The sequence below is a fragment of the Petromyzon marinus genome, unplaced genomic scaffold (genome assembly GCF_048934315.1).
Source record: "Petromyzon marinus isolate PM22_M1 ecotype Great Lakes invasive population unplaced genomic scaffold, UKy_Petmar_22M1.pri1.0 PM_Scaffold_101, whole genome shotgun sequence".
NCBI lineage: Eukaryota > Metazoa > Chordata > Hyperoartia > Petromyzontiformes > Petromyzontidae > Petromyzon > Petromyzon marinus.
Window position 1 is genome coordinate 149,932 of NW_027423060.1, and position 25,565 is coordinate 175,496.

The 25,565-nt window shown below is 50.6% G+C and overlaps 1 protein-coding gene across 1 annotated transcript in view; it reads right to left on the reverse strand.

Moving 5' to 3' along the window:
- LOC142922560 (uncharacterized) overlaps window positions 1-24,189 on the reverse strand; it is a 62,483-nt gene extending 38,294 nt beyond the window's left edge. Inside the window, exon 1 of the mRNA XM_076063346.1 lies at window positions 24,174-24,189. Within this exon, the coding sequence (XP_075919461.1) occupies window positions 24,174-24,189 (16 nt within the window). The remainder of the gene's footprint in view (window positions 1-24,173) is intronic.
- Window positions 24,190-25,565: the final 1,376 nt, after the last annotated feature.

The window sequence follows — 25,565 nt, forward strand, 5'->3', positions numbered from 1 at the left end:
TAGACTCACCACCATCACACAGAGACCCATAGACTCACCACCACACAGAGACCCATAGACTCACACAGAGACCCATAGACTCATCACCACACAGAGACCCATAGACTCACCACCATCACACAGAGACCCATAGACTCACCACCACACAGAGACCCATAAACTCACACAGAGACCCATAGACTCACCACAGTAACACAGAGACCGATAGACTCACCAACACACAGAGACCGATAGACTCACCAACACACAGAGACCGATAGACTCACCAACACACAGAGACCCATAGACTCACACAGAGACCCATAGACTCACCACCATCACACAGAGACCGATAGACTCACCAACACACAGAGACCGATAGACTCACCAACACACAGAGACCCATAGACTCACACAGAGACCCATAGACTCACCACCATCACACAGAGACCGATAGACTCACCACCACACAGAGACCCATAGCCTCACCACCACACAGAGACCCATAGACTCACACAGAGACCCATAGACTCATCACCACACGGAGACCCTTAGACTCACCAACACACAGAGACCCATAGACTCACCACCACACAGAGACCCATAGACTCACACAGAGACCCATAGACTCACCACCATCACACAGAGACCGATAGACTCACCAACACACAGAGACCGATAGACTCACCAACACACAGAGACCCATAGACTCACACAGAGACCCATAGACTCACCACCATCACACAGAGACCGATAGACTCACCACCACACAGAGACCCATAGGCTTACCACCACACAGAGACCCATATGCTCACCACCATCACACAGAGACCCATAGACTCACCACCACACAGACACCCATAGACTCACCAATACACAGAGACCCATAGACTAACCACCACACAGAGACCCATATACTCACAAACACACAGAGACCCATAGACTCACCACCACACAGAGACCCATAGACTCACACAGAGACCCATAGACTCACCACCATCACACAGAGACCCATAGACTCACCATCACACAGAGACCCATAGACTCACCACCACACATAGACCCATAGACTCACACAGAGACCCATAGACTCTATACCAGCACACAGAGACCCAAAGACTCACCACTACACAGAGACCCATAGACTCACACAGAGACCCATGCACTCACCACCAACACAGAGACCCATAGACTCACCACTACACAGAGACCCATAGACTCACACAGAGACCCATACACTCACCACCAACACAGAGAACAATAGACTCACCAATACACAGAGATCCATAGACTTACCACCATCACACAGAGATCCATAGACTCACAATCACACAGAGACCCATAGACTCACCACCACACAGAGACCCATAGACTCACACAGAGACCCATAGACTCACCACCATCACACAGAGACCCATAGACTCACCACCACACAGAGACCCATAGACTCACCACCACACAGAGACCCATAGACTCACCACCACACAGAGACCCATAGACTCACACAGAGTCCCAAAGACTCACCACCATCACACAAAGACCCAGAGACTCACCACCACACAGAGACCCATAGACTCACCACCACACAGAGACCCATAGACTCACGCAGAGACCCATAGACTCACCATCATCGCACAGAGACCGATAGACTCACCACCATCACACAGAGACCCATAGACTCACCACCACACAGAGACCCATAGACTCACCACCACACAGAGACCCAGATTCTCACCACCATCACCCAGAGACCCATAGACTCACCACCACACATAGACCCATAGACTCACCAATACACAGAGACCCATAGACTCACCACCACACAGAGACCCATATACTCACAAACACACAGAGACCCATAGACTCACCACCACACAGAGACCCATAGACTCACACAGAGACCCATAGACTCACCACCATCACGCCGAGACCCATAGACTCACCAACATACAGAGACCCATAGACTCACCACCACACAGAGACCCATAGACTCACACAGAGACCCATAGACTCACCACCATCACACAGAGACCCATAGACTCACCACCACACAGAGACCCATAGACTCACACAGAGACCCATAGACTCACCACCATCACACAGAGACCCATAGACTCACCACCACACAGAGACCCATAGACTCACACAGAGACCCATAGACTCATCACCACACAGAGACCCATAGACTCACCACCATCACACAGAGACCCATAGACTCACCACCACACAGAGACCCATAAACTCACACAGAGACCCATAGACTCATCACCACACAGAGCCCCATAGACTCACACAGAGATCCATAGACTCACCACAGCAACACAGAGACCGATAGACTCACCAACACACAGAGACCGATAGACTCACCAACACACAGAGACCGATAGACTCACCAACACACAGAGACCCATAGACTCACACAGAGACCCATAGACTCACCACCATCACACAGAGACCGATAGACTCACCACCACACAGAGACCCATAGGCTCACCACCACACAGAGACCCATAGACTCACCAATACACAGAGACCCATAGACTAACCACCACACAGAGACCCATAGACTCACCAATACACAGAGACCCATAGACTCACCACCATCACACAGAGACCCATAGACTCACCACCACACAGAGACCCATAGACTCACCAATACACAGAGACCCATAGACTAACCACCACACAGAGACCCATATACTCACAAACACACAGAGACCCATAGACTCACCACCACACAGAGACCCATAGACTCACACAGAGACCCATAGACTCACCACCATCACACAGAGACCCATAGACTCACCATCACACAGAGACCCATAGACTCACCATCACACAGAGACCCATAGACTCACCACCACACATAGACCCATAGACTCACACAGAGACCCATAGACTCTCCACCAGCACACAGAGACCCAAAGACTCACCACTACACAGAGACCCATAGACTCACACAGAGACCCATGCACTCACCACCAACACAGAGACCCATAGACTCACCACTACACAGAGACCCATAGACTCACACAGAGACCCATACACTCACCACCAACACAGAGAACAATAGACTCACCAATACACAGAGATCCATAGACTTACCACAATCACACAGAGATCCATAGACTCACAATCACACAGAGACCCATAGACTCACCACCACACAGAGACCCATAGACTCACACAGAGACCCATAGACTCACCACCATCACACAGAGACCCATAGACTCACCACCACACAGAGACCCATAGACTCACCACCACACAGAGACCCATAGACTCACCACCACACAGAGACCCATAGACTCACCACCACACAGAGACCCATAGACTCACCACCACACAGAGACCCATAGACTAACACAGAGACCCAAAGACTCACCACCATCACACAAAGACCCAGAGACTCACCACCACACAGAGACCCATAGACTCCCCACCACACAGAGACCCATAGACTCACACAGAGACCCATAGACTCACCATCATCGCACAGAGACCGATAGACTCACCACCATCACACAGAGACCCATAGACTCACCACCACACAGAGACCCATAGACTCACCACCACACAGAGACCCAGATTCTCACCACCATCACACAGAGACCCATAGACTCACCACCACACATAGACCCATAGACTCACCAATACACAGAGACCCATAGACTCACCACCACACAGAGACCCATATACTCACAAACACACAGAGACCCATAGACTCATCACCACACAGAGACCCATAGACTCACCAACACACAGAGACCCATAGACTCAAACAGAGACCCATAGACTCACCACCATCACACAGAGACCCATAGACTCACCACCACACAGAGACCCATAGACTCACACAGAGACCCATAGACTCACCACCATCACACAGAGACCCATAGACTCACCACCACACAGAGACCCATAGACTCACACAGAGACCCATAGACTCATCACCACACAGAGACCCATAGACTCACCACCATCACACAGAGACCCATAGACTCACCACCACACAGAGACCCATAAACTCACCACCACACAGAGCCCCATAGACTCACACAGAGATCCATAGACTCACCACAGCAACAGAGACCCATAGACTCACACAGAGACCCATAGACTCACCACCATCACACAGAGACCCATAGACTCACACAGAGACCCATGGACTCACCACCATCATAAAGAGACCCATAGACTCACCACCGCACAGAGGCCCATAGACTCACACAGAGACCCATAGACTCACCAACACACAGAGACCCATAGACTCACCACCACACAGAGACCCATAGACTCACCAACACACAGAGACCCAAAGACTCACCACCACACAGAGACCCATAGACTCACCACCACAAAGAGAGCCATAGATTCACCACCACACAGAGACCCATAGATTCACCACTACACAGAGACCCATAGATTCACCACTACACAGAGACCCATAGACTCACCAATACACAGAGACCCATAGACTAACCACCACACAAAGACCCATATACTCACAAACACACAGAGACCCATAGACTCACCACCACACAGAGACCCATAGACTCACACAGAGACCCATAGACTCACCACCATCACACAGAGACCCATAGACTCACCACCACACAGAGACCCATAGACTCACCACCACACAGAGACCCATAGACTCACACAGAGACCCATAGACTCACCACCATCACACAGAGACCCAAAGACTCACCACTACACAGAGACCCATAGACTCACACAGAGACCCATAGACTCACCAACACACAGAGACCCATAGACTCACACAGAGACCCATAGACTCACCACCATCGCACAGAGACCGATAGGCTCACCACCATCACACAGAGACCCATACACTCACCACCAACACAGAGAACAATAGACTCACAAATACACAGAGATCCATAGACTCACCACCATCACACAGAGATCCATAGACTCACAATCACACAGAGACCCATAGACTCACCACCACACAGAGACCCATAGACTCACACAGAGACCCATAGACTCACCACCATCACACAGAGACCCATAGACTCACCACCACACAGAGACCCATAGACTCACCACCACACAGGGACCCCATAGACTCACCACCACACAGAGACCCATAGACTCACCACCACACAGAGACCCATAGACTCACACAGAGACCCATAGACTCACCACCATCACACAAAGACCCATAGACTCACCACCACACAGAGACCCATAGACTCACCACCACACAGAGACCCATAGACTCACACAGAGACCCATAGACTCACCACCACCACACAGAGACCCATAGACTCACCACCACACAGAGACCCATAGACTCACACAGAGACCCATAGACTCACCACCATCACACAAAGACCCATAGACTCACCACCGCACAGAGGCCCATAGACTCACACAGAGACCCATAGACTCACCAACACACAGAGACCCATAGACTCACCACCACACAGAGACCCATAGACTCACCAACACACAGAGACCCATAGACTCACCACCACACAGAGACCCATAGACTCACCACCACAAAGAGAGCCATAGACTCACCACCACACAGAGACCCATAGACTCACCACCACACAGGGACCCCATAGACTCACCACCACACAGAGACCCATAGACTCACCACCACACAGAGACCCATAGACTCACCACCACACAGAGACCCATAGACTCACACAGAGACCCATAGACTCACCACCATCACACAAAGACCCATAGACTCACCACCACACAGAGACCCATAGACACACCACCACACAGAGACCCATAGACTCACACAGAGACCCATAGACTCACCACCATCACACAGAGACCGATAGGCTCACCACCATCACACAGAGACCCATAGACTCACCACCACACAGAGACCCATATGCTCACCACCATCACACAGAGACCCATAGACTCACCACCACACATAGACCCATAGACTCACCAATACACAGAGACCCATAGACTCACCACCACACAGAGACCCATATACTCACAAACACACAGAGACCCATAGACTCACCACCACACAGAGACCCATAGACTCACCACCACACAGAGACCCATAGACTCACACAGAGACCCATAGACTCACCACCATCACACAGAGACCCATAGACTCACCACCACACAGAGACCCATAGACTCACACAGAGACCCATAGACTCACCACCATCACACAGAGACCCATAGACTCACCACCACACAGAGACCCATAAACTCACACAGAGACCCATAGACTCATCACCACACAGAGCCCCATAGACTCACACGGAGATCCATAGACTCACCACAGCAACAGAGACCCATAGACTCACACAGAGACCCATAGACTCACCACCATCACACAGAGACCCATAGACTCACCACCATCACACAGAGACCCATAGACTCACACAGAGACCCATGCACTCACCACCAACACAGAGACCCATAGACTCACCACTACACAGAGACCCATAGACTCACACAGAGACCCATAGACTCACCACCATCACACAGAGACCGATAGGCTCACCACCATCACACAGAGACCCATAGACTCACCACCATCACACAGAGACCCAAAGACTCACCACTACACAGAGACCCATAGACTCACACAGAGACCCATGCACTCACCACCAACACAGAGACCCATAGACTCACCACTACACAGAGACCCATAGACTCACACAGAGACCCATAGACTCACCACGATCACACAGAGACCGATAGGCTCACCACCATCACACAGAGACCCATACACTCACCACCAACACAGAGAACAATAGACTCACCAATACACAGAGATCCATAGACTCACCACCATCACACAGAGACCCATAGACTCACCACCACACAGAGACCCATAGACTCACCACCACACAGGGACCCCATAGACTCACCACCACACAGAGACCCATAGACTCACCACCACACAGAGACCCATAGACTCACCACCACACAGAGACCCATAGACTCACACAGAGACCCATATACTCACCACCATCACACAAAGACCCATAGACTCACCACCACACAGAGACCCATAGACACACCACCACACAGAGACCCATAGACTCACACAGAGACCCATAGACTCACCACCATCACACAGAGACCGATAGGCTCACCACCATCACACAGAGACCCATAGACTCACCACCACACAGAGACCCATATGCTCACCACCATCACACAGAGACCCATAGACTCACCACCACACATAGACCCATAGACTCACCAATACACAGAGACCCATAGACTCACCACCACACAGAGACCCATATACTCACCACCACACAGAGACCCATAGACTCACCACCATCACACAGAGACCCATAGACTCACCACCACACAGAGACCCATAGACTCACACAGAGACCCATAGACTCACCACCATCACACAGAGACCCATAGACTCACCACCACACAGAGACCCATAGACTCACCACCACACAGAGATCCATAGACTCACATAGAGACGCATAGACTCACCACCACACAGAGACCCATAGACTCACCAACACACAGAGACCCATAGACTCACCACCACACAGAGACCCATAGACTCACCACCACACAGAGACCCATAGACTCACACAGAGACCCATAGACTCATCACCACACAGAGACCCATAGACTCACCACTCAGAGACCCATATATTCACACAGAGACCCATAGACTCACCACTACACAGAGACCCAAAGACTCACCACTACACAGATACCCATAGACTCACACACAGACCCATAGACTCACAATTCCACACAGGGATCCATAGACTCACCACCACACAGAGACCCATAGACTCACACAGAGACCCATAGACTCACCACCACAGAGAGACCCATAGACTCACCACCACACAGAGACCCATAGACTCACACAGAGACCCATAGACTCACACAGAGACCCATAGACTCACCTCCACACAGAGATCCATAGACTCACATAGAGACCCATAGACTCACCACCACACAAAGACCCATAGACTCACCAACACACAGAGACCCATAGACTCACCACCACACAGAGACCCATAGACTCACCACCACACAGAGACCCATAGACTCACACAGAGACCCATAGACTCATCACCACACAGAGACCCATAGACTCACCAACACACAGAGACCCATAGACTCACCACCACACAGAGACCCATAGACTCACACAGAGACCCATAGACTCACCACCATCACACAGAGACCGATAGACTCACCAACACACAGAGACCGATAGACTCACCAACACACAGAGACCCATAGACTCACACAGAGACCCATATGCTCACCAACATCACACAGACACCCATAGACTCACCACCACACAGAGACCCATAGACTCACCAATACACAGAGATCCATAGACTAACCACCACACAGAGACCCATATACTCACAAACACACAGAGACCCATACACTCACCACCACACAGAGACCCATAGACTCACACAGAGACCCATAGACTCACAACCATCACACAGAGACCCATAGACTCACCACCACACAGAGACCCATAGACTCACCACCACACAGAGACCCATAGACTCACACAGAGACCCATAGACTCACCACCATCACACAGAGACCCAAAGACTCACCACTACACAGAGACCCATAGACTCACACAGAGACCCATAGACTCACCACCATCACACAGAGACCGATAGGCTCACCACCATCACACAGAGACCCATACACTCACCACCAACACAGAGAACAATAGACTCACCAATACACAGAGATCCATAGGCTCACCACCATCACACAGAGATCCATAGACTCACAATCACACAGAGACCCATAGACTCACCACCATCACACAGAGACCCATAGACTCACCACCACACAGAGACCCATAGACTCACCACCACACAGGGACCCCATAGACTCACCACCACACAGAGACCCATAGACTCACCACCACACAGAGACCCATAGACTCACCACCACACAGAGACCCATAGACTCACACAGAGACCCATAGACTCACCACCATCACACAAAGACCCATAGACTCACCACCACACAGAGACCCATAGACACACCACCACACAGAGACCCATAGACTCACACAGAGACCCATAGACTCACCACCATCACACAGAGACCGATAGGCTCACCACCATCACACAGAGACCCATAGACTCACCACCACACATAGACCCATAGACTCACCAATACACAGAGACCCATAGACTCACCACCACACAGAGACCCATATACTCACAAACACACAGAGACCCATAGACTCACCACCACACAGAGACCCATAGACTCACACAGAGACCCATAGACTCACCACCATCACACAGAGACCCATAGACTCACCACCACACAGAGACCCATAGACTCACACAGAGACCCATAGACTCACCACCATCACACAGAGACCCATAGACTCACCACCACACAGAGACCCATAGACTCACACAGAGACCCATAGACTCATCACCACACAGAGACCCATAGACTCACACAGAGACCCATAGACTCACCACCACACAGAGACCCATAGACTCACCACCACACAGAGACCCATAGACTCACACAGAGACCCATATGCTCACCACCATCACACAGAGACCCAAAGACTCACCACTACACAGAGACCCATAGACTCACACAGAGACCCATGCACTCACCACCAACACAGAGACCCATAGACTCACCACTACACAGAGACCCATAGACTCACACAGAGACCCATAGACTCACCACCATCACACAGAGACCGATAGGCTCACCACCATCACACAGAGACCCATAGACTCACCACCAACACAGAGACCCATAGACTCACCACCAACACAGAGAACAATAGACTCACCAATACACAGAGATCCATAGACTCACCACCATCACACAGAGATCCATAGACTCACAATCACACAGAGACCCATAGACTCACCACCATCACACAGAGACCCATAGACTCACCACCACACAGAGACTCATAGACTCACCACCACACAGGGGCCCCATAGACTCACCACCACACAGAGACCCATAGACTCACCACCACACAGAGACCCATAGACTCACCACCACACAGAGACCCATAGACTCACACAGAGACCCATAGACTCACCACCATCACACAAAGACCCATAGACTCACCACCACACAGAGACCCATAGACACACCACCACACAGAGACCCATAGACTCACACAGAGACCCATAGACTCACCACCATCACACAGAGACCGATAGGCTCACCACCATCACACAGAGACCCATAGACTCACCACCACACAGAGACCCATATGCTCACCACCATCACACAGAGACCCATAGACTCACCACCACACATAGACCCATAGACTCACCAATACACAGAGACCCATAGACTCACCACCACACAGAGACCCATAGACTCACCACCACACAGAGACCCATAGACTCACACAGAGACCCATAGACTCACCACCATCACACAGAGACCCATAGACTCACCACCACACAGAGACCCATAGACTCACACAGAGACCCATAGACTCACCACCGTCACGCCGAGACCCATAGACTCACCACCACACAGAGACCCATAGACTCACCACCACACAGAGACCCATAGACTCACACAGAGACCCATAGACTCACCACCATCACACAGAGACCCATAGACTCACCACAGCAACAGAGATCCATAGACTCACACAGAGACCCATAAACTCACCACCATCACACAGAGACCCATAGACTCACCACCACACAGAGACCCAGAAACTCACACAGAGACCCATAGACTCATCACCACACAGAGCCCCATAGACTCACACAGAGATCCATAGACTCACCACAGCAACAGAGACCCATAGACTCACACAGAGACCCATAGACTCATCACCACACAGAGCCCCATAGACTCACACAGAGATCCATAGACTCACCACAGCAACAGAGACCCATAGACTCACACAGAGACCCATAGACTCACCACCATCACACAGAGACCCATAGACTCACCACCATCACACAGAGACCCATAGACTCACACAGAGACCCATGCACTCACCACCAACACAGAGACCCATAGACTCACCACTACACAGAGACCCATAGACTCACACAGAGACCCATAGACTCACCACCATCACACAGAGACCGATAGGCTCACCACCATCACACAGAGACCCATAGACTCACCACTACACAGAGACCCATAGACTCACACAGAGACCCATGCACTCACCACCAACACAGAGACCCATAGACTCACCACTACACAGAGACCCATAGACTCACACAGAGACCCATAGACTCACCACCATCACACAGAGACCGATAGGCTCACCACCATCACACAGAGACCCATACACTCACCACCAACACAGAGAACAATAGACTCACCAATACACAGAGATCCATAGACTCACCACCATCACACAGAGATCCATAGACTCACAATCACACAGAGACCCATAGCCTCACCACCACACAGAGACCCATAGACTCACCACCATCACACAGAGACCCATAGCCTCACCACCACACAGAGACCCATAGACTCACACAGAGACCCATAGACTCACACAGAGACCCATAGACTCACCACCATCACACAGAGACCCATAGACTCACCACCACACAGAGACCCATAGACTCACCACCACACAGGGACCCCATAGACTCACCACCACACAGAGACCCATAGACTCACCACCACACAGAGACCCATAGACTCACCACCACACAGAGACCCATAGACTCACACAGAGACCCATATACTCACCACCATCACACAAAGACCCATAGACACACCACCACACAGAGACCCATAGACTCACACAGAGACCCATAGACTCACCACCACACAGAGACCCATAGACTCACCACCACACAGGGACCCCATAGACTCACCACCACACAGAGACCCATAGACTCACCACCACACAGAGACCCATAGACTCACCACCACACAGAGACCCATAGACTCACACAGAGACCCATATACTCACCACCATCACACAAAGACCCATAGACACACCACCACACAGAGACCCATAGACTCACACAGAGACCCATAGACTCACCACCATCACACAGAGACCGATAGGCTCACCACCATCACACAGAGACCCATAGACTCACCACCACACAGAGACCCATATGCTCACCACCATCACACAGAGACCCATAGACTCACCACCACACATAGACCCATAGACTCACCAATACACAGAGACCCATAGACTCACCACCACACAGAGACCCATATACTCACAAACACACAGAGACCCATAGACTCACCACCACACAGAGACCCATAGACTCACACAGAGACCCATAGACTCACCACCATCACGCCGAGACCCATAGACTCACCACCACACAGAGACCCATAGACTCACCACCACACAGAGACCCATAGACTCACACAGAGACCCATAGACTCACCACCATCACACAGAGACCCATAGACTCACCACCACACAGAGACCCATAGACTCACACAGAGACCCATAGACTCACCACCATCACACAGAGACCCATAGACTCACCACCACACAGAGACCCATAGACTCACACAGAGACCCATAGACTCATCACCACACAGAGACCCATAGACTCACCACCATCACACAGAGACCCATAGACTCACCACCACACAGAGACCCATAAACTCACACAGAGACCCATAGACTCATCACCACACAGAGCCCCATAGACTCACACAGAGATCCATAGACTCACCACAGCAACAGAGACCCATAGACTCACACAGAGACCCATAGACTCACCACCATCACACAGAGACCCATAGACTCACCACCATCACACAGAGACCCATAGACTCACCACCGCACAGAGGCCCATAGACTCACACAGAGACCCATAGACTCACCAACACACAGAGACCCATAGACTCACCACCACACAGAGACCCATAGACTCACCAACACACAGAGACCCATAGACTCACCACCACACAGAGACCCATAGACTCACCACCACAAGGAGAGCCATAGATTCACCACCACACAGAGACCCATAGATTCACCACTACACAGAGACCCATAGACTCACCACCATCACACAGAGACCCATAGACTCACCACCATCACACAGAGACCCATAGACTCACCACCACACAGAGACCCATAGACTCACACAGAGACCCATAGACTCATCACCACACAGAGACCCATAGACTCACACAGAGACCCATAGACTCATCACCACACAGAGACCCATAGACTCACACAGAGACCCATAGACTCACAACCATCACACAGAGACCCATAGACTCACCACCACACAGAGACCCATAGACTCACCACCACACAGAGACCCATAGACTCACACAGAGACCCATAGACTCACCACCATCACACAGAGACCCAAAGACTCACCACTACACAGAGACACATAGACTCACACAGAGACCCATGCACTCACCACCAACACAGAGACCCATAGACTCACCACTACACAGAGACCCACAGACTCACACAGAGACACATAGACTCACCACCATCACACAGAGACCCCATAGACTCACCACCACACAGAGACCCATAGACTCACCACCACACAGAGACCCATAGACTCACCACCACACAGAGACCCATAGACTCACACAGAGACCCATAGACTCACCACCATCACACAGAGACCCATAGACTCACCACCACACAGAGACCCATAAACTCACACAGAGACCCATAGACTCATCACCACACAGAGCCCCATAGACTCACACAGAGATCCATAGACTCACCACAGCAACAGAGACCCATAGACTCACACAGAGACCCATAGACTCACCACCATCACACAGAGACCCATAGACTCACCACCATCACACAGAGACCCATAGACTCACCACCGCACAGAGGCCCATAGACTCACACAGAGACCCATAGACTCACCAACACACAGAGACCCATAGACTCACCACCACACAGAGACCCATAGACTCACCAACACACAGAGACCCATAGACTCACCACCACACAGAGACCCATAGACTCACCACCACAAGGAGAGCCATAGATTCACCACCACACAGAGACCCATAGACTCACCACTACACAGAGACCCATAGACTCACCACCATCACACAGAGACCCATAGACTCACCACCATCACACAGAGACCCATAGACTCACCACCACACAGAGACCCATAGACTCACACAGAGACCCATAGACTCATCACCACACAGAGACCCATAGACTCACACAGAGACCCATAGACTCATCACCACACAGAGACCCATAGACTCACACAGAGACCCATAGACTCACAACCATCACACAGAGACCCATAGACTCACCACCACACAGAGACCCATAGACTCACCACCACACAGAGACCCATAGACTCACACAGAGACCCATAGACTCACCACCATCACACAGAGACCCAAAGACTCACCACTACACAGAGACCCATAGACTCACACAGAGACCCATGCACTCACCACCAACACAGAGACCCATAGACTCACCACTACACAGAGACCCACAGACTCACACAGAGACCCATAGACTCACCACCATCACACAGAGACCCCATAGACTCACCACCACACAGAGACCCATAGACTCACCACCACACAGAGACCCATAGACTCACCACCACACAGAGACCCATAGACTCACACAGAGACCCATAGACTCACCACCATCACACAAAGACCCATAGACTCACCACCACACAGAGACCCATAGACACACCACCACACAGAGACCCATAGACTCACACAGAGACCCATAGACTCACCACCATCACACAGAGACCGATAGGCTCACCACCATCACACAGAGACCCATAGACTCACCACCACACAGAGACCCATAGACTCACCACCATCACACAGAGACCCATAGACTCACCACCACACATAGACCCATAGACTCACCAATACACAGAGACCCATAGACTCACCACCACACAGAGACCCATATACTCACAAACACACAGAGACCCATAGACTTACCACCACACAGAGACCCATAGACTCACACAGAGACCCATAGACTCACCACCATCACGCCGAGACCCATAGACTCACCACCACACAGAGACCCATAGACTCACCACCACACAGAGACCCATAGACTCACACAGAGACCCATAGACTCACCACCATCACACAGAGACCCATAGACTCACCACCACACAGAGACCCATAGACTCACACAGAGACCCATAGACTCACCACCATCACACAGAGACCCATAGACTCACCACCACACAGAGACCCATAAACTCACACAGAGACCCATATACTCATCACCACACAGAGCCCCATAGACTCACCACTACACAGAGACCCATAGACTCACACAGAGACCCATAGACTCACCACCATCACACAGAGACCGATAGGCTCACCACCATCACACAGAGACCCATAGACTCACCACCATCACACAGAGACCCAAAGACTCACCACTACACAGAGACCCATAGACTCACACAGAGACCCATGCACTCACCACCATCACACAGAGACCCATAGACTCACCACTACACAGAGACCCATAGACTCACACAGAGACCCATAGACTCACCACCATCACACAGAGACCGATAGGCTCACCACCATCACACAGAGACCCATACACTCACCACCACACAGAGACCCATAGACTCACCAATACACAGAGATCCATAGACTCACCACCATCACACAGAGATCCATAGACTCACAATCACACAGAGACCCATAGACTCACCACCATCACACAGAGACCCATAGACTCACCACCACACAGAGACCCATAGACTCACCACCACACAGGGACCCCATAGACTCACCACCACACAGAGACCCATAGACTCACCACCACACAGAGACCCATAGACTCACCACCACACAGAGACCCATAGACTCACACAGAGACCCATATACTCACCACTATCACGCAAAGACCCATTGACTCACCACCACACAGAGACCCATAGACACACCACCACACAGAGACCCATAGACTCACACAGAGACCCATAGACTCACCACCATCACACAGAGACCGATAGGCTCACCACCATCACACAGAGACCCATAGACTCACCACCACACAGAGACCCATAGACTCACACAGAGACCCATAGACTCACCACCATCACACAGAGACCCATAGACTCACCACCACACAGAGACCCATAGACTCACACAGAGACCCATAGGCTCACCACCATCACACAGAGACCCATAGACTCACCACCACACAGAGACCCATAGACTCACACAGAGACCCATATGCTCACCACCATCACACAGAGACCCATAGACTCACCACCACACATAGACCCATAGACTCACCAATACACAGAGACCCATAGACTCACCACCACACAGAGACCCATATACTCACAAACACACAGAGACCCATAGACTCACCACCACACAGAGACCCATAGACTCACACAGAGACCCATACACTCACCACCATCACGCCGAGACCCATAGACTCACCACCACACAGAGACCCATAGACTCACCACCACACAGAGACCCATAGCCTCACACAGAGACCCATAGACTCACCACCATCACACAGAGACCCATAGACTCACCACCACACAGAGACCCATAGACTCACACAGAGACCCATAGACTCAACACCATCACACAGAGACCCATAGACTCACCACCACACAGAGACCCATAGACTCACACAGAGACCCATAGACTCATCACCACACAGAGACCCATAGACTCACCACCATCACACAGAGACCCATAGACTCACCACCACACAGAGACCCATAAACTCACACAGAGACCCATAGACTCATCACCACACAGAGCCCCATAGACTCACACAGAGATCCATAGACTCACCACAGCAACAGAGACCCATAGACTCACACAGAGACCCATAGACTCACCACCATCACACAGAGACCCATAGACTCACCACCATCACACAGAGACCCATAGACTCACCACCGCACAGAGGCCCATAGACTCACACAGAGACCCATAGACTCACCAACACACAGAGACCCATAGACTCACCACCACACAGAGACCCATAGACTCACCAACACACAGAGACCCATAGACTCACCACCACACAGAGACCCATAGACTCACCACTACACAGAGACCCATAGATTCACCACTACACAGAGACCCATAGACTCACCACCATCACACAGAGACCCATAGACTCACACAGAGACCCATAGACTCACCACCATCACACAAAGACCCATAGACTCACCACCACACAGAGACCCATAAACTCACACAGAGACCCATAGACTCATCACCACACAGAGCCCCATAGACTCACACAGAGATCCATAGACTCACCACAGCAACAGAGACCCATAGACTCACACAGAGACCCATAGACTCACCACCATCACACAGAGACCCATAGACTCACCACCATCACACAGAGACCCATAGACTCACACAGAGACCCATGCACTCACCACCAACACAGAGACCCATAGACTCACCACTACACAGAGACCCATAGACTCACACAGAGACCCATAGACTCACCACCATCACACAGAGACCGATAGGCTCACCACCATCACACAGAGACCCATAGACTCACCACCATCACACAGAGACCCAAAGACTCACCACTACACAGAGACCCATAGACTCACACAGAGACCCATGCACTCACCACCAACACAGAGACCCATAGACTCACCACTACACAGAGACCCATAGACTCACACAGAGACCCATAGACTCACCACCATCACACAGAGACCGATAGGCTCACCACCATCACACAGAGACCCATACACTCGCCACCAACACAGACAACAATAGACTCACCACCAACACAGAGACCCATAGACTCACACAGAGACCCATAGACTCACACAGAGACCCATAGACTCATCACCACACAGAGACCCATAGACTCACCACCATCACACAGAGACCCATAGACTCACCACCACACAGAGCCCCATAGACTCACACAGAGATCCATAGACTCACCACAGCAACAGAGACCCATAGACTCACACAGAGACCCATAGACTCACCACCATCACACAGAGACCCATAGACTCACCACCATCACACAGAGACCCATAGACTCACCACCGCACAGAGGCCCATAGACTCACACAGAGACCCATAGACTCACCAACACACAGAGACCCATAGACTCACCACCACACAGAGACCCATAGACTCACCAACACACAGAGACCCATAGACTCACCACCACACAGAGACCCATAGACTCACCACCACACAGAGACCCATAGACTCACCACCATCACACAGAGACCCATAGACTCACACAGAAACCCATAGACTCACCACCACACAGAGACCCATAGACTCACACAGAGACCCATAGACTCACCACCATCACACAGAGACCCATAGACTCACCACCACACAGAGACCCATAGACTCACCACCATCACACAGAGACCCATAGTCGCACCACCACACAGACACCCATAGACTCACACAGAGACCCATAGACTCACCAACACACAGAGACCCATAGACTCACCACCACACAGAGACGCATAGACTCACCAACACACAGAGACCCATAGACTCACCACCACACAGAGACCCATAGACTCACCACTACACAGAGACCCATAGACTCACACAGAGACCCATAGACTCACCACCACACAGAGACCAATAGACTCACCACCACACAGAGACCCATAGACTCACCACCACACAGAGACCCATAGACTCACCACCACACAGAGACCATAGACTCACACAGAGACCCATAGACTCACCACTACACAGAGACCCATAGACTCACACAGAGACCCATAGACTCACCACCATCACACAGAGACCCATAGACTCACCACCACACAGAGACCCATAGACTCACCACCATCACACAGAGACCCATAGACTCACCACCACACAGAGACCCATAGACTCACACAGAGACCCATAGACTCACCACCATCACGCCGAGACCCATAGACTCACCACCACACAGAGACCCATAGACTCACCACCACACAGAGACCCATAGACTCACACAGAGACCCATAGACTCACCACCATCACACAGAGACCCATAGACTCACCACCACACAGAGACCCATAGACTCACACAGAGACCCATAGACTCACCACCATCACACAGAGACCCATAGACTCACCACCACACAGAGACCCATAGACTCACACAGAGACCCATAGACTCATCACCACACAGAGACCCATAGACTCACCACCATCACACAGAGACCCATAGACTCACCACCACACAGAGACCCATAAACTCACACAGAGACCCATAGACTCATCACCACACAGAGCCCCATAGACTCACACAGAGATCCATAGACTCACCACAGCAACAGAGACCCATAGACTCACACAGAGACCCATAGACTCACCACCATCACACAGAGACCCATAGACTCACCACCATCACACAGAGACCCATAGACTCACCACCGCACAGAGGCCCATAGACTCACACAGAGACCCATAGACTCACCAACACACAGAGACCCATAGAATCACCACCACACAGAGACCCATAGACTCACCAACACACAGAGACCCATAGACTCACCACCACACAGAGACCCATAGACTCACCACCACAAAGAGAGCCATAGATTCACCACCACACAGAGACCCATAGACTCACCACTACACAGAGACCCATAGATTCACCACTACACAGAGACCCATAGACTCACCACCATCACACAGAGACCCATAGACTCACACAGAGACCCATAGACTCACCACCATCACACAGAGACCCATAGATTCACCACCATACAGAGACCCATAAACTCACACAGAGACCCATAGACTCATCACCACACAGAGCCCCATAGACTCACACAGAGATCCATAGACTCACCACAGCAACAGAGACCCATAGACTCACACAGAGACCCATAGACTCACCACCATCACACAGAGACCCATAGACTCACCACCATCACACAGAGACCCATAGACTCACCACCGCACAGAGGCCCATAGACTCACACAGAGACCCATAGACTCACCAACACACAGAGACCCATAGAATCACCACCACACAGAGACCCATAGACTCACCAACACACAGAGACCCATAGACTCACCACCACACAGAGACCCATAGACTCACCACCACAAAGAGAGCCATAGATTCACCACCACACAGAGACCCATAGACTCACCACTACACAGAGACCCATAGATTCACCACTACACAGAGACCCATAGACTCACCACCATCACACAGAGACCCATAGACTCACACAGAGACCCATAGACTCACCACCATCACACAGAGACCCATAGATTCACCACCATACAGAGACCCATAAACTCACACAGAGACCCATAGACTCATCACCACACAGAGCCCCATAGACTCACACAGAGATCCATAGACTCACCACAGCAACAGAGACCCATAGACTCACACAGAGACCCATAGACTCACCACCATCACACAGAGACCCATAGACTCACCACCATCACACAGAGACCCATAGACTCACACAGAGACCCATGCACTCACCACCAACACAGAGACCCATAGACTCACCACCGCACAGAGGCCCATAGACTCACACAGAGACCCATAGACTCACCAACACACAGAGACCCATAGAATCACCACCACACAGAGACCCATAGACTCACCAACACACAGAGACCCATAGACTCACCACCACACAGAGACCCATAGACTCACCACCACAAAGAGAGCCATAGATTCACCACCACACAGAGACCCATAGACTCACCACTACACAGAGACCCATAGATTCACCACTACACAGAGACCCATAGACTCACCACCATCACACAGAGACCCATAGACTCACACAGAGACCCATAGACTCACCACCATCACACAGAGACCCATAGATTCACCACCATACAGAGACCCATAAACTCACACAGAGACCCATAGACTCATCACCACACAGAGCCCCATAGACTCACACAGAGATCCATAGACTCACCACAGCAACAGAGACCCATAGACTCACACAGAGACCCATAGACTCACCACCATCACACAGAGACCCATAGACTCACCACCATCACACAGAGACCCATAGACTCACACAGAGACCCATGCACTCACCACCAACACAGAGACCCATAGACTCACCACTACACAGAGACCCATAGACTCACACAGAGACCCATAGACTCACCACCATCACACAGAGACCGATAGGCTCACCACCATCACACAGAGACCCATAGACTCACCACCATCACACAGAGACCCAAAGACTCACTACTACACAGAGACCCATAGACTCACACAGAGACCCATGCACTCACCACCAACACAGAGACCCATAGACTCACCACTACACAGAGACCCATAGACTCACACAGAGACCCATAGACTCACCACCATCACACAGAGACCGATAGGCTCACCACCATCACACAGAGACCCATACACTCACCACCAACACAGAGACCCATAGACTCACACAGAGACCCATAGACTCACCACCATCACACAGAGACCCATAGACTCATCACCACACAGAGACCCATAGACTCACCACCATAACACAGAGACCCATAGACTCACCACCACACAGATACCCATAAACTCACACAGAGACCCATAGACTCATCACCACACAGAGCCCCATAGACTCACACAGAGACCCATAGACTCACCACAGCAACAGAGACCCATAGACTCACACAGAGACCCATAGACTCACCACCATCACACAGAGAACCATAGACTCACCACCATCACACAGAGACCCATAGACTCACCACCGCACAGAGGCCCATAGACTCACCAACACACAGAGACCCATAGACTCACCACCACACAGAGACCCATAGACTCACCACCACAAAGAGAGCCATAGATTCACCACCACACAGAGACCCATAGACTCACCACTACACAGAGACCCATAGATTCACCACTACACAGAGACCCATAGACTCACCACCATCACACAGAGACCCATAGACTCACACAGAAACCCATAGACTCACCACCACACAGAGACCCATAGACTCACACAGAGACCCATAGACTCACCACCATCACACAGAGACCCATAGACTCACCACCACACAGAGACCCATAGACTCACCACCATCACACAGAGACCCATAGTCGCACCACCACACAGACACCCATAGACTCACACAGAGACCCATAGACTCACCAACACACAGAGACCCATAGACTCACCACCACACAGAGACGCATAGACTCACCAACACACAGAGACCCATAGACTCACCACCACACAGAGACCCATAGACTCACCACTACACAGAGACCCATAGACTCACACAGAGACCCATAGACTCACCACCACACAGAGACCAATAGACTCACCACCACACAGAGAACCATAGACTCACCACCACACAGAGACCCATAGACTCACCACCACACAGAGACCATAGACTCACACAGAGACCCATAGACTCACCACTACACAGAGACCCATAGACTCACACAGAGACCCATAGACTCACCACCATCACACAGAGACCCATAGACTCACCACCACACAGAGACCCATAGACTCACCACCATCACACAGAGACCCATAGACTCACCACCACACAGAGACCCATAGACTCACCACCATCACACAGAGACCCATAGACTCACCACCACACAGAGACCCATAGACTCACACAGAGACCCATAGACTCATCACCACACAGAGACCCATAGACTCACCACCATACAGAGACCCATAGACTCACCACCATCACACAGAGACCCATAGACTCGCCACCACACAGAGACCCACAGACTCACCACTACACAGAGACCCATAGACTCACACAGAGACCCATAGACTCACCACCAACACACAGAGACCCATAGACTCACCACCACACAAAGACCCATAGACTCACTACCACACAGAGACCCATAGACTCACACAGAGACCCATAGACTCACCACCACACAGAGACCCATAGACTCACTACCACACAGAGACCCATAGACTCACCACCATCACACAGAGACCCATAGACTCACCACCACACAGAGACCCATAGACTCACCAACACAAAGAGACCCATAGACTCACCACCACACAGAGACCCATAGACTCACCAACACACAGAGACCCATAGACTCACCACCACACAGAGACCCATAGACTCACACAGAGACCCATACACTCACACAGACACCCAGAGACTCACACAGAGACCCACAGACTCACACAGAGACCCACAGACTCACTCAGAGACCCACAGACACACCCAAAGACTCACACAGACACCCACAGACACACACAGAGACTCACACACTCACACAGACACCCACAGACTCACACAGACACCCACAGACTCACACGGAGACTCACACAGAGCCTCACACAGAGACACACAGACTCACACAGACACCCACAGACTCACACACAGACTCACACAGACTCACACAGACTCACACAGAGACACACAGAGACACACACAGACACCCACAGACTCACACAGAGACCCACAGACACCCACAGACTCAAACAGAGACACACAGACACCCACACAGACACACACAGACACACACACAGACACCCACAGACTCACACAGACACCCACAGACTCACCAGCACTCTGTATAAACGTCTAGGTGTAACACTTTATTGAGTAGCAACAGTAGCAGTTGTAAGTAGCTGTAACAATAACAACCATAACAACAACAATAACAGACACAACGGGAGTGATGATCTACACACAGACACCCACAGACACACACAGACTCACACAGACTCACACAGACACACACACAGACTCACACAGAGACACAGACTCACACAGACACCCACAGACACACACAGAGACACACAAACTCACACAGAGACCCACAGACTCACACAGACACACAGACACACAGACACTCACACACACACAGACACACACACACAGACACACACACACAGACACCCACAGAGACACACAAACTCACACAGAGACCCACAGACTCACACAGACACACACAGACTCACACAGACACACAGAGACTCACACAGACACACACAGACACACAGAGACTCACACAGAGACTCACACAGACTCACACACAGACTCACACAGACACACATACAGACACACACACACAGACTCACACACCCACAGACACACACACTCACACACACACCCACACACACCCTCCACCCTCAAATATGACGTCACAAAGCCCTGCCCCTCCCCCTCTCTCCCCTCCTCCCCCCGCTAAAAACGAATAAACCACGTGATTCAAATGGCTTGACACTATTGGTCACCGTTGTGCGACGTCATTTAACGTGGTGACGATGCACTCTGATTTCGCAAGGGGGTAAAACACGTGCATTTAATAAAGGTCGATTTAATTAAAGTAGAACGTTTTTATTCAAAGCTTTAGTTACTGCAGGGATTAATTATTATTATTTTTACAATAATTTCATTATTTTTCCATTCTACGTAGTGGTGGTGACTTTACCCAAAGAACCAAGATTAATAATTTTATTGTTTTATATTTTTATTATTTATTGTTTTATATTTTTATTATTTTTCCCTTCTACGTGGTGGTGACTTTACGTCAAAGAACCAAGAATAATAATTTTATTGTTTTATATTTTTATTATTTTATTGTTTTATATTTTTATTATTTTATTGTTTTATATTTTTATTATTTTATTGTTTTATATTTTTATTATTTTAATGTTTCCCTTCTACGTGGTGGTGACTTTACCCAAAGAACCAAGAATAATAATTTTATTGTTTAATATTTTTATTATTTTATTGTTTCCCTTCTACGTGGTGGTGACTTTACCAAAGAACCAAGAATAATAATTTTATTGTTTTATATTTTTATAATTTTATTGTTCCCCTTCTAACGTGGTGGTGACTTTACCCAAAGAACCAAGAATAATAATTTTATTGTTTTATATTTTTATTATTTTATTGTTTCCCTTATACGTGGTGGTGACTTTACCCAAAGAATCAAGAATAACTCACACAGACACCCACAGACTCACACAGAGACCCACAGACTCACACAGAGACACACAGACACCCACAGACTCACACACAGACACCCACAGACACTCACACAGACACCCACAGACTCACACAGACACCCACAGACTCACACAGACACCCACAGACTCACCAGCACTCTGTATAGGTGTAACACTTTATTGAGTAGCAACAGTAGCAGTTGTATGTAGCTGTAACAACAACAACAATAACAGACACAACCGGAGTGATGATCTACACACAGACACACACAGACACACACAGAGACCCACAAACTCACACAGAGACCCACAGACTCACACAGACACACAGAGACTCACACAGACTCACACAGACACACACAGACTCACACAGAGACACAGACACCCACAGACTCACACACAGACACCCACAGACTCACACAGACACCCACAGACACTCACACAGACACCCACAGACTCACACAGACACACAGACTCACACAGAGACACGCAGACTACCACAGAGACACCAACAGACTCACACAGAGACACATAATCACAAAGAGACCCACAGACTCACACACAGACACACAGACACACAGACTCACAGACACACAGACTCACACAGACTCACACAGACACCCACAGACTCACACAGAGACCCACAGACTCACACACAGACTCACACAGAGACTC